Genomic DNA, 15912 nt, shown 5'->3' with positions numbered 1-15912 from the left:
ACTTGAAAACTATGCCAAAGTCGTAGTTTATGCAAAAAGCTATATGTTCATTATTAAGGAATAGCCTGGTCTTGAGAAAGTTGGATGGGCTCCGGAGAACAATGTGAAGCAGCGTTCCTTGTGGATAAGCATATAACTGAGAGATGGGCAATGCAGAGGGCATTCAGGAATCTGACTACAGTAGTGGGTCCCTTTTGGGCGGACAAAGCACTTACGTCCAGTCGAGTATCCAGTCAACCATCCTTTTAAGGTCTCTCCTAGAATCCCGTAGCCAGTAGACTGTGATTTGCACCAGTCGATTGCCGGTGCACTCAAGGAAGGCTGGGTTGTATGGGAGGAAAGCATATATCAGGGATAGGATTTTCCATGTAGTGTCCCAGACGTAACCACTTATCTCCCCATAATGTCCTGGCAGGTGCATGGCAAGAGAAAGTACACATAGTTCCTCTTTGCCTTGTGGTGAACTTCACATGAAACACCTGGTATGAACCGTATAGTGACAGAGCATTTATTGCCCATTAGGTGAGCCTTCCGCAGAAGGAGATTATAGCATGTGGCCTTCTTAAGAACAGCATGCCTTTTTAATTTTATTAGGTCATTTACATGCTGGTTAAGGACTTCAACCCAGCCAAGCTTGGTTTCCCATTCGCTAACAGCCATAGGGAAATAATTTGGATAATAGGTTACGCCTGGCCAGTCGCTTTGTGTCGCCAAATTAGGTCGTCCAACCGAGAGCTATGTGAAACTGTGCCAGTAGCTACTCTAGGGTGTATTTTCACCGGAGGCTGATTTTTCTGGCTGAAGATCTGTCGAGAAAGAAGGTTGGGCAAAGTAATTTTAAAACGTAGCAGTTTAAGGTTGATCGTTATTCTGGGTAGAAAATCTTGCAAGTTGGAGGGTATCATTTAAGGTTTTCTCAGTTAATAAATTATTTATAAACAAGTATTCCCTAATAATTGCTGCTGTCTCGAATGAAGTGACAGTAGCAATGATTTTGTGTTTAACCATGATTATATCACTTGAATAAACACACACATTATTTTGTCTAAATAGTTTTTCCTCTTGCTAATATTGATTTTTTTCTCTGTAGACATACAGAGCACGCTGATAGCCAAAGAAAATGAAGTTCAGAGCCTGCACAGTAAACTTACTGATACAATGGTGTCCAAGCAACAGCTGGAGCAGAAATTGATGCAGTTAATGGAATCTGAAAAAAACAGAGTCACAGACAATGCAATCCAAATTCAGGTGCAGGTAAGGCCCTTAATATTTTACACTATTTTCTATTACGTCCTGTAAATCACCTACCACGTACTTCAGAGCACAGCGGTGTAATGAAACACTATTGCATCAGGAACTGAATAGCCAGCTGTTCGAGTTTGAGCAGAGCAGGGTTCCCTAGTTAGGTCAGAGGGAGGATCTAACCAGTAGGGACCAGTGCTGTATTTGGACTGAACAATTCTTTCTTTGCGTCAAGAGAGAATACTTTCCTAGCGGGCCAAAAGTGTTTTGAGGTCTTGCAGTTTGGAATACCTTAATTGACCTCAAGGATTTTTATGTTTTCTTTTCAGTGAGTAAGTAGTTTGGAAATGTGATACTTTATCTGTTGAAAATGATTCAACACTGCATACAAATGTTTTGTAGAATATCCCTGACATTGGAAGAATGATTCTGGATCTGCTCACAAATAGTGCTTTGGCCTTCTTTAATGCACAAGGATACGCCAGAGTTTGAGACTAAATGGCTTAAGACCCTTTAAACAATATCATTCTTGATCACCATCATTGATCAAATTGGTCTGCTGTCACAAGAGGCTTCCTAGACACATTTGTCTCTTTTGGGTCTCCTTATCAGTTCATAGCATATACCATTTTTTCCTCGATTTGTAGTATTTATAATGTCTGGACAAAGTTTCTGTATTGCGGCTGAATTTCATCTTTTGTTTTGGTTATACCATAGCCTCAAAGTAACCGTGATTGGGCTGCCCTGCATCACGTTCGCATTTTTTACCACAGCTGCTCAAGGCCATAAATGTGTAATGAGCAACCGTAATTTCAAGTTTTATCTAAGGCATGTGAGTTGAGTGACTAAGAGATGGAGCCTTTCTGTTTCTGTGAAAAGGGTAAATTTGCCTACAGCAAAGCAATTTGGTCAGCTCTTGACATGACAGAAGGCAAATACCAATATTTCCCCAATCTACCCAAGACTCCTTGATTTAGGACTTGATTCAAGCCTTCTGCGAGCCTTTGGAAGGAAGAATGATTATAGTTTTAAAAAAAAATAATTCATTCATTCATGTTCTGGTTATTCCTGTCCCATGGGACCTCTTTTGGTCACATATGGTACTGCACCCTGCAACAGGGCTAGGTAAAAAAACATTGCCATTGATAATGCCAATAACTCCAGCTTTGCAGGGTGCAGTACTATATGTGGCCAAAAGAGGTCCCATGTGACTTCTTTTGGCCACCTATGGTACTGCACCTTGCAACATGGCTGGGTAAAGAAACATTGGCATTTATAATGCCAATAACTCTAACTCCGGCAAATACGAGACGGATTGCATTTCCAATGCAATAAGACTCACATTTGTTGAAGTTAGAGCTGTTTGCGTTGAAAATGACAATGTTTTTTACTTTTGCTTTTTTATACAATTGGCAATAGTGCTACGCAAATATAACTCCAATGCAAATAAAAAAATTGTTGTTTTCAATGCCAAAAGCTCTTGAACAAATTACGAGACCTATTGCATTGCAAATGCTTGTTTTTCTCAGTCCAATAACCTTCCATCTCTTCCCAGATTACTAAAAGCTTACTTGGAGGCTAGCAATACTGATAAATAGCTTTGCTTCCCGGTCATTTTTTTTTTTTTATGGATGACTTTATCTGTTATGAAGAAACCTGCTCCTCCGCTGAGATACTTTTTATCCTGTCTAAACGTATTGCCCCCTCCTGGAACCGTTGCAGAAGCCAGACCTTCGGTTTGTGTTATGTAAGGTGGCTTTTCTATGAGCTGCAGCATCGGCTAAGAGAATGAGTGAGATTCATGCTCTGTCTCCCATGAGCATGACTAGATTATTTCTAAGCTTGTAAATGAACTAAAACATGTAAATGTTACTGGGAGTAGTCAGTGACACACAACATTTGAGGGGTGTAAAGGAGAAAAAAAGACTAGCAAGCCATGTTTGTGAGAGACCGACTCCAGGTATGGCATTAGGTGCAGGAATTACAAGGCTTGGGAACAGTATGTGGCCTACTTGACTGCATGTTTCCAGGAACTGTGTAGGTAATAATGTACTTTGCTCCAATGGAACTCCTCCACATCATATACCACTTTGGAATGCACATTGTAAGATTTTGTGACAGTTTTTATTGTTATCATGCAATTGCATTTTATGTCTGTTTATGCTGTAAGTAGATATGTTTGTAGGTACTCATTTTGATGTTTTCCTCTTTCATATTGTTTTTTCCTACACTCAAGGAGTTGATGGAACAGAATGATGCCCTGCAAACTCAGATTCAGAAGTTTCATGCACAAATGTCAGCCCAGGTACAGCGCTGGCGTAAATGGTTAAACCTCAAAAACCTACAAACTAAATGACCTATAGAGATTTTTGTTTCTGAATGCATTGTAGTTGTTTTGTTTCGTCCGCTTTTTATACTTCCAGTTTCACTTTTGTGTTTAATTACTTTTTTTGTAAAGTGAAAAGGCCAGTAAGTTGATAGGGCTGAAAGAAAGGAGTGAATCAATAGCAATACCCCCCAGTCCCATAGCAGCTTATTAGCAATCCAGCCATCAACACCAAAGATGCAGTCCATGTCACATACACACCTGCAGCCCAGTGATAAAGAAGGATTCAACCCAAAATGTTGATCTAGTCCTGACAAACCTACCAGCGACATATAGATGCAGCACCAAAGAAGCCCGAACCTTTTAAATACCAGTCCTGAAATGTGCCCATGACATTTGTGGCTATCCACAGTTGCTAGGGTTCATAAGTCATTAAAGGATCAAAGCATGTCTGGTAATTGCAGCCAAAGAGTGATCCTATGTGATAATTAAAAGTATTGTTGAAACCGGTAAAGTCTATTCACCTCATTGGTGCTAGAGGGACACTTGTCATTTTTAAGGGTGCAATGTAATATCTGCTTTTAGAAGATGGAGGCAGTCTCTTAATGAGAATTATGGTGAAAAGTGGAAGATCCAATAATACTTCATTGTAGGTAAAGAATCACTGAGTTTCACCTTTTTAGCTCAAGCCACATTCCATCATCCGCTCTAGGTGATGCTAGAGCTTACGCAAATATTCTGAAGTCGTTCACTGGAACACATAAAGTAACCTTCCCCAGAAGAAATATTCTAAACTGTGCAGCTAGGTATAGATGTCACAAATGCCAATCACCTTGTCAGTATATGAGTGGTCTTGGCAGCTGAGTTTATTTTGTAGTAATTCAGCTTCTGGTGTTTTACTATTGCTGCTTGTAACTCAAACTCTGAATTTCGGAGCTCATTTTGGCTTAATAGAAGAGTTCCTACTAGATGTAGGGGTGATATATGTATGGTCTTGAGGGTGGTAATCTTTTCCCTGATACATGGGCCCTTTTCCGCTTACAATTCATGACACTTAATGTTAGTCCTTGCAAGCCTTAGGGATACTCTCTCCATTTTGGTTTGTGATTGGACTTAAATTTCTAAAGAATCTGTAGACATGTTTTCATCAATTTTAACTCTCTTTAAAAGTATTTTAAATATCTAAAATAGCTTCTCTGTCCAGTTTATATTGAGTAGTGTATTGTTAACAGGATGTCATTATTTAATCCATTTCTAGTCTATCCCCACGTTCTGCCCATGAAAAAAAAACTAGTACCAAAGTAGTGTTAGATGTTAAGTGATCAGAAACTGGAGGTGCACACGTTCAGGAAAAATGGAAGCATCCACAAGGCATGCCTTTAGTATAGTGACCAAAAACAAGGCTTTGTCAGGACTGTGACATGGGATCCTGCAACCCTGTAGAGAAAGTGAGACCCAGCCTTCAGGCAGACACAATCAACCTACCACTTAACATCTATGAGGCTTTAAAATATCTGGGGCCCTTCCTAATATTCTCCAGGAGGACATATTATTTGTGTGTCAATGGCCAAGTTTTGAATACGTCTATAGGATATGTATTTCTGGGGTATGGATACTTTTATAGAGTTGATTAGTTATTTAAGTCTTTGCCTGTAGCTGTAAGTGCAAATCTGTGATCCTTGTTCAGAATGGCTAAAAGTGGTAGGGTAAACCTGGAACCCAAGCCAGCAGTACTTGTAGGAAACATTTGTAAACCTACTATTTCACACACATAGAAAGAGGCACGTTCTGTAATGGTGGGGGAAACAGATGTTAATAGGGAAACATGGGTAGTCCTACTACTAATAGGACTTTGCAATATTCAATGAAGGTATTGCTAAGAAAAATCCTAAAGTCTATGCTGATAATGACTTTGGGTTGTTGTGTGGAAGGCAATTTTCGTAGTAGGTCCTCTGGTTTACCCCTTACATTGTCACATGTGCATAAGTATAGGATATCGGTATTGACATTGGCATCTCCCACCAGCTAGCGAAACCACCACTGCTGTATGTGAAAGGTTTGCTTTCGTCTAGCGTTATAGGCTAGGGTTGATTTATAGTACAACTTTAGAAGGATTGATTGCAATTTAATAGTGGATATTTTGAGATGTTGCTTTCTAGGATTAAGTGCTAGAAATTGGAATGGACAGAATGTAGCTTTTTATCTGCATGCATTTGCAATAGAATGCTGATGTTTACATTGTGATCCAAGAGGGTCTGGTTGCAGCATGTCCTAGAATTTCTGGGGTGTAGGCAAACCTTTTTCTCTTGTTGCTAAGAAGGACCCTCTCATAAATAGCTGTCCTTACCCACCTGGTCCCTAATGTTGTAGGCCAGATTCATTCTCCTTTGTGTTCTGATAACCATGTCCCTTTTGGGTATTTTATTTGATATCAAACAAAAGCGAAGTTTTCAAGTAGACTTGTGTAATGTCCATAATATTTCAGTTGTTAAAGGCTGCTCTTGCCCACTGATGTGTGGCTTGCAGATTTGAGTCTTCTTTCATTCAGTGTTTGAACCAGTGATGTATCAATGGTATGTACCTAGCAAAGTGATCTGAAAGGTAGTGACCTCGGATTCATCCCACACTTAAAGCATTGTACTTCGGCCATCTGGTTTAAGCTGATGCACGGTTTTGTCTTTGAGCAATAATATTGCTAACTCGAACTTTCTAGATGTTGTATTTAAAATCCCCCATGTTATTATATGATACCCTCCACTGTCCTCGTCACCTCCCCCCCACCCCCAACCCAACCAATTAGTTTTTCCAGATATTATACTTGTGCATTGTAAGTTATGGAAACTACGGATCCGCATAAGAGGAAGCAACTAACTTACCAAGTACTGTACTTGTTGTTTCGGGTCCTCTCTTTTTAATAACACCAACACCGCTATCGTGTCTACATTCATAATTCTACATCAGCCTAGTAAAGGGAGAAATAGAAACATAATCTTGGAAAATCGAGGATGTCTCTACTTTTATTTTCTTTGAAACTTTACAGGCACACACTCTAATTACTCTGATTCGAGGGTGGCTATTCTATGTGTATAAAATAAACTAACGGACAGAATTTTGCTGTTTCTGTGGCAGGTAACTTTTTCTTACTAGTAAATAACTAAGCAGGCTCTCCTTTTATTGTAAAACATCTTGAAATTATTGTGCAAGCATATTTCTGCTCTAAATTGTAAATACATTTCCCAGCACATTTTTTTATTTGAAATAATTTTTTTACCCTCCTAAACAATTCGTATCTCCTTAGGGATATCACCAAATTAAATTTTTCAAAGACACAAGCATATTAGACTATATAATTGTAATTTTAAGGTAATTTCTTTTCCTCTATTTTAATAGACTTCAGCATCTGTCCTGGTTGAAGAATTACAGAAAGCGTAAGTAATTTGAATTGATATAGGCTTGTCTGGAATTTAGACGATTTCTATTTGTTTGTTTGACATGCATTCACGTTCAGAAAAAGGCAAACATCCTTAGACACTTCTGCAGAAGTCTATTTGGTCAGTGAAAAAGCTGCCTGGTACTGCTGCTATTATTATTATTATTATTATTATGATTTTTATTATTACTACTACTACATCTGTTTAATTGTTTTGTATCTTTTTATGCTGACATTGCTAGTGTATGACTACCCTTTACCCTTCTAATTCAGCTACCTTCTTTTTTTTGTCATTGTATGCAGTGATGCTGCAGGAGTAAATAGTCATTAGGAAAGAGCAAATCCCTACTATGGGTTCTGTGACTTGCCTCCAGTTTAAATACCACTTGCCTAGGCAACGAGACAGTCACAATCTTTGGTAGTTGTTATGAACACTCAAACATTCCAAAGCCTGCAACCCAAGCACTTTTCCTGGAGATACTCTTACTGGGTATCTACATGCGTTGGCTCTACATGCTGCCAAGGCCATGAACATTTTCATGTGCTGTGTTGTTTGAATCTGTTATAAGAAGAGAATAGGTTTTTGCTTGTACTTTAGTTATACTGGCTAATACCCTGTTACTTGTGTTGGCGACTTATTACCTTTTTTCCATTTCTATAAAGACCACATCACGTATGAGGGATAGCCTTCTGAATACCCTCGTCTGAGGCAATCGCACATTTAATGAAGGTGTAGCATTTGTCAGGTATTCCGGATCAGTATTTTCACTATGCGGTATCATTCTCAATATAGCTCTGGTTGCTGCTACTTTAGCTAGTAATTGTGCCCATCTGCCCCATAAATTACAAGGCGCCAAAATCTGCCGATTACCCCAGCCTGACTTGGCAGATTAACTATGTAATGATTTGGGTAGCTTAAGACCTCTTTACAATGTCCCAGTTATTTATTTATTTTATTTATTTTAGAAGCTTATAAAGCGCGCGGCTACCCCCAACGGGGGTGTCCCGTCGCCAAGGACAGAAGGCAGCAAGAAGGTCAGGCACGGCTAGAAGTTGGAAAACAGCCAGGTTTTCAATTTGCTTCGGAACAATGTTTCAGATGTGGTTAGCCGTAGGCCCAGTGGAAGGCTGTTCCACAGTTTTGCAGTCACCACAGCAAAGGCTCTACCCCCCGTTCTAGAACATCGAAAGCGAGGGGAGCGGAGGAGGCGAAGATGGTTAGATCTAGGAGCTCGGGTCGACTGAACGGGCTTTAGCCTGCTTCTGAGGTAGGCCGGGCCAAGGCCGTTGGGGGCCCTGAAGGCCAAGACCAATGCTTTAAATTGGATGTGATAGGTAACTGGCAGCCAGTGCAGTTTCATCAAGTATGGGGTGATTGAATGGCGATAAGGGATGTTGCATTTCAGCCTGGCTGCGGCATGCTGCACAGTCTGAAGCCGCTTAATCAGATAAGCTGGGGCTCCCACAAACATGCTTTTAGAATAATCAAGATGTGAAGGGATTAGAGCATGTATGACGGTCCTGCGCGAGTCCAGGGGCAGAAAAGGTAGAATTTTCCTAATCGTGCGGAGTTTACCAAAGCAAGCTGAGGTGACCTTGTTAATTGTATGTCTTACAGGACAGTTCGTTGTCAAATTGAAAGCCCAGGTTACGAGCTGATTTGACTGGTATCGGAGGGGGGTTAAGCTCCGATGGCCACCACAATAGAGAAGGCGGTGGAGCGCTTTGATTAAAAAATAAGACCTCGGTCTTATCCGTGTTAAGTTTGAGGGTGTTGGAAGTCATCCAAGAGGAGTAGTTTGTATGGCAGCGTCTAAAGTTGGCCAGGCTGCCGTCAGAGTGATCTCTGAAGGAAAACACGAGTGGAGTGTCATCAGCAAAAGAGATCACTCTGACCCCCAGGATTCTACTGCTTCAGCCAAAGGAGTGAGAAAAAAAAAAGAGGGCTCAAAAGAGGGCTCAGTGCTGAGCCCTGCGGGACACCGCAGAGAAGAGGTTTTTCCTCAGTGACAAACGGCCGGAGGAAGACCTGCTGTGATCTACCCATCAGAAAAGATCTGAACCAGGCCAAAGGAGTACCCCGAATACCGAGATTGAACAGTCTATCTAATAGAATATCATGAGAAACGGTATCAAAAGCCGCGGACAGGTCAAGGAGGACCAACATGGCCTCTTCGCCTGCATCCACGCATTCCCGAATGGTCTCAGACACCTCAAGTAGTGCGGTCTCCGTGCTTAAGCTCGGTCTAAAACCGGACTGAGAATCATGGAGAAGTTGTTTAGATTCAAGATAGTCGGCTAGTTGCTCTTGCACAACTTTCTCAAGTATTTTCGCTGGCATCGGGAGGAGCGAAATAGGCCGATAATTGCTGAACATTGAGGGGTAGGCGTCAACCTTCTTCAGGATGGGAATCAGCATGGCCTGCTTCCATGAGGTGGGGAACTGACCTGAAAGTAGGGATGTATTCCAGATTGAAAGAAGCGGACCCTTGTTAACTGCAAACCTCCTCCTGCGAGTTACTGATAAAGGAACATCAAATGTCGGGGGGGGGGGGGGGGGGGGGTTACAGAGGGTTACAAGTGGGTCTTTGAAGGTCATCTCAGAAATTAGAGATTACTGAGGGGTTAGAAGTTCTGGGCCCGATTCCCCTGCAAACTTCTAATTTTACTTGGTATTTCAGCCAGATACTCTACCTGCTTTCACACCACAGATCTGTAGATATATTTATTTAGTAATCTTTTTTGAATCATAGCAACTGTTGTAGAATGAATCCAGATTTCGCAAGAACTAGTAATGAGTCCCTCTTTGGTGACTTGAATGGTTTTACCTTTAATAAGAAGTTTCTGGCAATTGTCTTTCGACAGGAGAATTTCAATAGTAGGGGCTGTGATGCGACAAATCATGATAAGGACTAGTTCTACAGATGCTGCTAAGACTAGTTTTACCGACGACTAAAGTATAGTCTTTAAAATGTGAGTCCATTTTAAAACTGCGTACGTTTTTTATTATTTTCAAATTTGTTAAATTAAGGATTGATTTAAAATTTAAATCCAGGGTTTGTTGGTGAACTTTACGAATACATTTCAGAATGGATGATTTTGCAGTCTGAAGTTAGCCTTTTGCTTAGTAAGCTTACAAGTAAACTTGTACCCAAATTCAGACGTTTGTAATGATTTTGATACTGCATTATACTGTTAGATGTCGTTTTAGAAAGACTTCATGAAATCTATCTAAAGTTAGTTACGTTAGGGTATCAGCAGTCTCGCTTTCTGAATGCTAAGTGTGTGTTAGTGTATGTGTGTAAATATATATATGAATAATAAAGTCAGGTGCATATGCACATTCTTAATCTGTTTCTATGGAAAGATTTAATCTGCAGTGGCCATGAATACTTGCCATGGCGAGTGAATGAATCCTATGCAAGCAAAAATATTGCATTGTTGGAAAAGTCAGGGATTCTCAAATGAATGGGTGTTGCTTATATGCAGCCTGGTAGCATTTGTTACTGCTACTTACAACAACCCTAGATTGCTTTCTAATCCCGTTTGGTTTACCAGACTACCATATGATCTTTTACTGTCTTGTATACCTTCAGCTTTTGATAGTTCTACTAATCTTGTGTGTTTATTAACTAATGTTAACCTATTTAACCTGCACTTTTTAAATAAGTAATGTTTCATTAAGATGTTCAATAGCCTGTTTTTATATAGATTCTAGATAGAAGAAATATGTACTTTAATTTGCTTCAGTGCAACAGTATGACCCCAGGCAAGCATAGCGCTCCTTCCTACAGTGGTCTTCCATAGAATGCTCATACCTCATCATAGATTCATGAGACGGAAACCTTCTAATTTGACCTATACAGAAACTGAAACTATGCAACACATCCCCCTTTCCGCAGTTGAAACACACAACTTTTCTATAGATAAACAATATGACTAAATAATATTGCAAAAAATAAATTGATGTGCAAAATCACATGACAAACATACTGTTTGTAAAGATATGCCTTTTCCCCCCAAAACTCTGTACTATGTACAAATGTATTTTTCACGTGTCTTATGTTTTGTCCTGACCCGACTATTGACTATCTCATTTCTGTCCATCTCAGCCGGAGCTTCTGGACTATTTTTACTCTTCCAAATTTTAGTTTCCCATTCGCGGTACGATGTTAATTTTCGTACGTTCAACTGTCTGCCGTATGACAAGCATATCGTGTTACCTTTTGCCTCACGCGCTTATTTAAGGTACAACCATTTCGAACTGCCCTTTTTGGGGACTCCCCCAAATACTTGTACCCAATTTCCTCTCTTTAATCCCTTACTCTATCATTGCCCTGTCATTGTGTCTTTGTTCATATTGATCTTGATATTTACTCCCTCTGCCTTTGAAAACTTGTTTCTTAACTCCTGAATGAGTTGTTCTTTCCATCCATGCTGGAGCTAGGTTAGTGCATGCCACCCTTCCCTTTAGAAGGAAAAGTGGAACATGGAGTGGTTTGGTAACACCATATCATGAATTTTCCTTCTTGCTTCCGGTTTGTTACTACTCATTGCCATTTGAATACTGTCTCCTTACACTTGCTTGAAATGTTCCAAATCTATCTCACAAGGATGATACCGTGCTATTCTTTGATGCTTAATGCCATCTTTCTTGAGTAAAGACTCAAACTCCTCCACTGCAAGCTGTGGCCCATTGTCCGAGATCATCATTCAGACATCCTTCTTGCCTGCAGATAATCTCACAGAAAGCAACCACATTGGAAGCTTTTATCTCCCGGAGGAAAGCTACTTCTGGCCACTTAGAATAGTAGTCGATCATAACTATAGCCAATCTTACTATTGTTCCCCACACAATCAAATGGACCACTAACATCTATTGCCAACTTTTCCCGGCTCTTTGTGGAAATTTTACTGGTACAATAGGTGTCTCTGTGGATGTGTTGAGACTCGTAACTACAGGTGCATGCTGCACAGTTATCGACAAATCTCTGAGTCCAGGCCTGGCAACCAAAAGCAAGATATGCTTTCCTTATCATGGCCGACATGCAATAATGTGTTAACGCAGGCAGGTAGGTACAAATAATCTTTCACACCTTCTCAAAAATTCTTTTAGTGCAGACAGTTCCTCCCATACATTCATGAACTCGCTTTAGATTTCATCAGCCTTGTTTTTAACTGTAATCTTCAAAAGCAATTTCCTGGTCAATAGCTGTGACATTTGATCTTCTGACAATGTGTCACTTAATTCTTCCACCCTGGCTACCATCAGTTCTATAGCCTCTACATACTCTTCATCATCTGAAGTTAATCGTGAAGGGCAAACCGCATTAGCATTTTTAACTCTGGGTTCATAATTGATGGTAAATGTATGTTCTTGTAAGGGATACAGCCACTTGGCAATCCGCTGAGTTTCTCTACCTGTTCCCTTGGTGGTAAGCAAATCAACACGGAGCTTTGGAGGAGTGCGCATCTCATCAGCATGCCAATGGCTCCTTTTCAGTAGCTGATTATGTACTTTCAGCACTCTTAAGCGTCTGCGACACAAATTCCACCACCCTATCCCGACCGTTGCACACTTGTATAAGAACCACTCCAAACCATAATCACTTGCATCAATTACAGGTACGGTCCTGTCAGAAGGATCAAATGGTTTCAACAATACAGAATTGATGAACTATTCACTGCTTCAAAAGCTTTTTGATAAGCAACAGACCAGCAATATTCCACTTTTCATCTATGACCATAATACATGTACTTTTTCATGTTCCACAAATTTGCAGTAATGCTACGCCAGTCCTAAAAAGAAGCAATTGTTCTTTACTATCTGTTGGAGGTGCTTTCTCTTTCTACTAACTTCAATTTGGGGTTCACACCCTTATATGACAATGTGTGTCCCAGATGCTCTACTTCGCCAACCTCAAATTAAAATTTTTCAACACCAATTGTCAGTCCAGCACGTTCCAACCTACTTGAAAACCTTTCTAAAATTATTTCATACTGTACATTGTCACCACCCCAAACAAGTACATCATCCTGGAAGAATAATACGTTTGACAGACCAGTCAAAACTCCCTGCATGATCCTCTATGCCGAGGCCAAGCTAAATGGCAATGAGACCCTTACAGTGCTACAAGAGATGTAAATTGCGTAGATTTTGGGTGTAAGTGAACCTGATGGTACACACTTGACAGATCCAAAGTAGTGAAATACCTTGCCATACTTGCACCCATAAGCATCTCATTAATCTGTGGAAGAGGATTTCTGTCCACCCAAATGTTGTCATTTAGGTCCATAAGGTCTGCACACATGATCAAATTTCCATTAGCCTTTCTAGCCAAAACTATAGGATTGAGCCACTCCGAAGACCCACTTTGCTTGATAACCCCAGAATCATACAGTTGTCTAAGCTAATTTATCAACTGCTCTTGTAAAGCCAGTGGCACATTACACAACTTGTGCACTTTAGAATTTGCAACTTTTCTCAAAATAATATGGTGTTACTGCAAACAACACAGCTTCTCTGAACACAATCCAGGATTTCTTGAACTCCACTTGCCAGCCACACTTCCACCCGTGAGTAATACCTGATCAGGGTAATTGGGATCGTGCAACATTCCGAAAGCATGTTGTTCCTTCCATCCAAACAAAATACTACCATTCTCAACAACATACACATTGCCTGAAGCTTTTTTCTCTCAGTATGCCATTTCTGCTGTGAAATACCCCATAACGGATAACCTATCACCACAGTAACCTTAAGGCTCACTTTTCATGGGAGTCAAACGTAAATGGTGAACACAAATCAGCCCCCACGTTAAACTCACTTCCGTTCACCCTCAACAAAAATTTGGAGAGCAATATGCTTCACTAATCATGTCTTTTTTGCCATCTTGAGCATCCACACCACGTATCACTACAACATTTACATTATTCTCATCAATGTCAATTTCATCTGTACCTACATTATTTTGTTATTAAATCAAATTCACACTATGCTTTCCTATAACTCCACCTTACATTCTACACACTTGATGAACATCCCAATTCCTTGCATTTCTAGCTTTGGTTGTCAAACAAGCATTGGACTCTGCCCGGTGTTTCACACTCCCTGGAAAACTGTCTTTTCGGGTCTTTGAAACGTGCACCCAATGCATTCATGCTCTGCTCTTTCTTAGATGTTATTTTAGAAAATGTATGTACACTATTCACCACAGAAGTCTCACTTAGTTCTGCAGTTATCTTATTTCTACTATTGCTAAGGTATTTGCATATCAAGAAGTATTTCAATTTGTCTAGTGATGCAGATGGATTTCTTGAAAGAGAGATCCTTCAATCCTAGAAATTTCTCCTTAATTTTCATTGTTTTTGTTCCATTGTTCTTTTGATCAAGGATGATTTCCTCCTGCTACTCTCTAAACTCACACGTAGCAGCGAACATTCTCAACCCAGCCACAAATTGTTCTGTGGTTTCCTCGGTAGGTGCAAGAAAAACCGGTGTGTTTCGACTACGATACTATTTTTTCCCCCAGAGTTTTCCTCTAGAGCAGTGGTTCTTAAACTGTGGTCCAGGAACTCCTGGAGGATCCTCGAAGCCTACTCATAAGTGCCCATGATAGTTTAGAAATGAAATGATGTAAACAGATTAATAAAGTGTGTATAAATGAAGAAGAAAAAATTGTATATGTTTGACCAATGCTTGTTTCTGTATTTTTTCTGCTTTAATTTGAGTTTAGATTCATCAGAAATTCTTAGGCCAGGGTCCTCAGTTTCCTGTAATAATTCAGTTGGGGTCCCCGGATTCTATTAATCATCAGAGAGGTACCCGTGTCCTAGTGATGATTAAGTGTGAGCCCACAGTCGTCAACTGGTTAATAACCACTGCTCTAGAGTCTTCAAGGCATCCGCTTACTCATTGACAGGTGCCTCATCTGCATCTGACCCTGCTACCATGACATCATAATTAGTCGTAGACAAACTGAACATTGTCAACACTTTCCTGCCCACTACTCTCAAACTATATTTCAACACAGCCAATTCACATTTAGCCACAAACACACATTTTCTCTTCTAATCTGTGCATTGTCCATTTCACCTTTAAAATTGTCTCATTAGTTCTTTGTCTATTTGTTTGTTGATTTCTGTCTCGACTCAAGTCCTCTTTTTGTTTTCACATTATTTTCTCTAGTTGAGACCATACGTCACTTTCTGATGCTCTGGTAGGGAAAACAATGTCTTTCAGTTTCACCACCGACACATGTTCCTGTGTCCACGTAAAACTCCTGAGGTAGGGTTCAATGACGTTCCACAATTGTGGCACAATTCGTCACCGTAAACCGTTTAGTGGAACGCGATGAAGACACGAGTAAGCCATGCTCCCACTATCTTGAGGTCTTGACACTCCCTCAAGTCGCAGGACCACAGATTCTCACGCGTGCACCTCTCGCATATGAATTTAATAGGACACACTTATATAGTTACATTGGAAAGGCTTTATTGTTTTCACAGGGAATAAGTAGACCGCTGCTATTAGTAGAGACAACCAATATAGAAGCTAGGTGTGCTGCCCGTCCAATTTAAATGGCGACCATTACTTAAACATAAAGTAACTCAAAGGGGTCGTAGCATAGCTAAGTGCAGCATCTCCTAGCCATCAGAGATAGCATCCTCGTCGCCAGTTTTCTTTTTATATATAAATAATTTTGGGACAAGTTGGATAGAAGAAATATATACTTTGATTAGTTCAACATTGGGACTTCTGATTAGAAGAGTGCTCATTCCTCCAACTGTCTTCAGTAGAACACTCCTACGTCATCGTTGTCTCATGAGAAGTAAATCTTGTCATCATGGTCAATCGTCCAATGAGCTAATTTTCTGTGATGCTACTGGGGTGAAGTGACATGTAATGCCACCA

General features: G+C 40.2%; 1 protein-coding gene across 16 annotated transcripts in view; it reads left to right on the top strand.

The window, feature by feature from the left end:
• Positions 1-15912, top strand: part of KTN1 (kinectin 1) — a 447380-nt gene that overhangs the window by 171812 nt on the left and 259656 nt on the right. For all 16 annotated transcript variants that reach the window (XM_078659859.1, XM_078659855.1, XM_078659854.1 and 13 more), the window contains exons 11-13: positions 1091-1254; positions 3479-3547; positions 6959-6996. In XM_078659859.1, the coding sequence (XP_078515985.1) occupies positions 1091-1254; positions 3479-3547; positions 6959-6996 (271 nt within the window). The remainder of the gene's footprint in view (positions 1-1090; positions 1255-3478; positions 3548-6958; positions 6997-15912) is intronic.

This window comes from Lissotriton helveticus, chromosome 9 (assembly GCF_964261635.1).
Source record: "Lissotriton helveticus chromosome 9, aLisHel1.1, whole genome shotgun sequence".
Taxonomy (NCBI): Eukaryota; Metazoa; Chordata; class Amphibia; order Caudata; family Salamandridae; genus Lissotriton; species Lissotriton helveticus.
The sequence above is the reverse complement of the archived record's forward strand: the minus strand, read 5'-3'. Positions and strand labels throughout refer to the sequence as shown.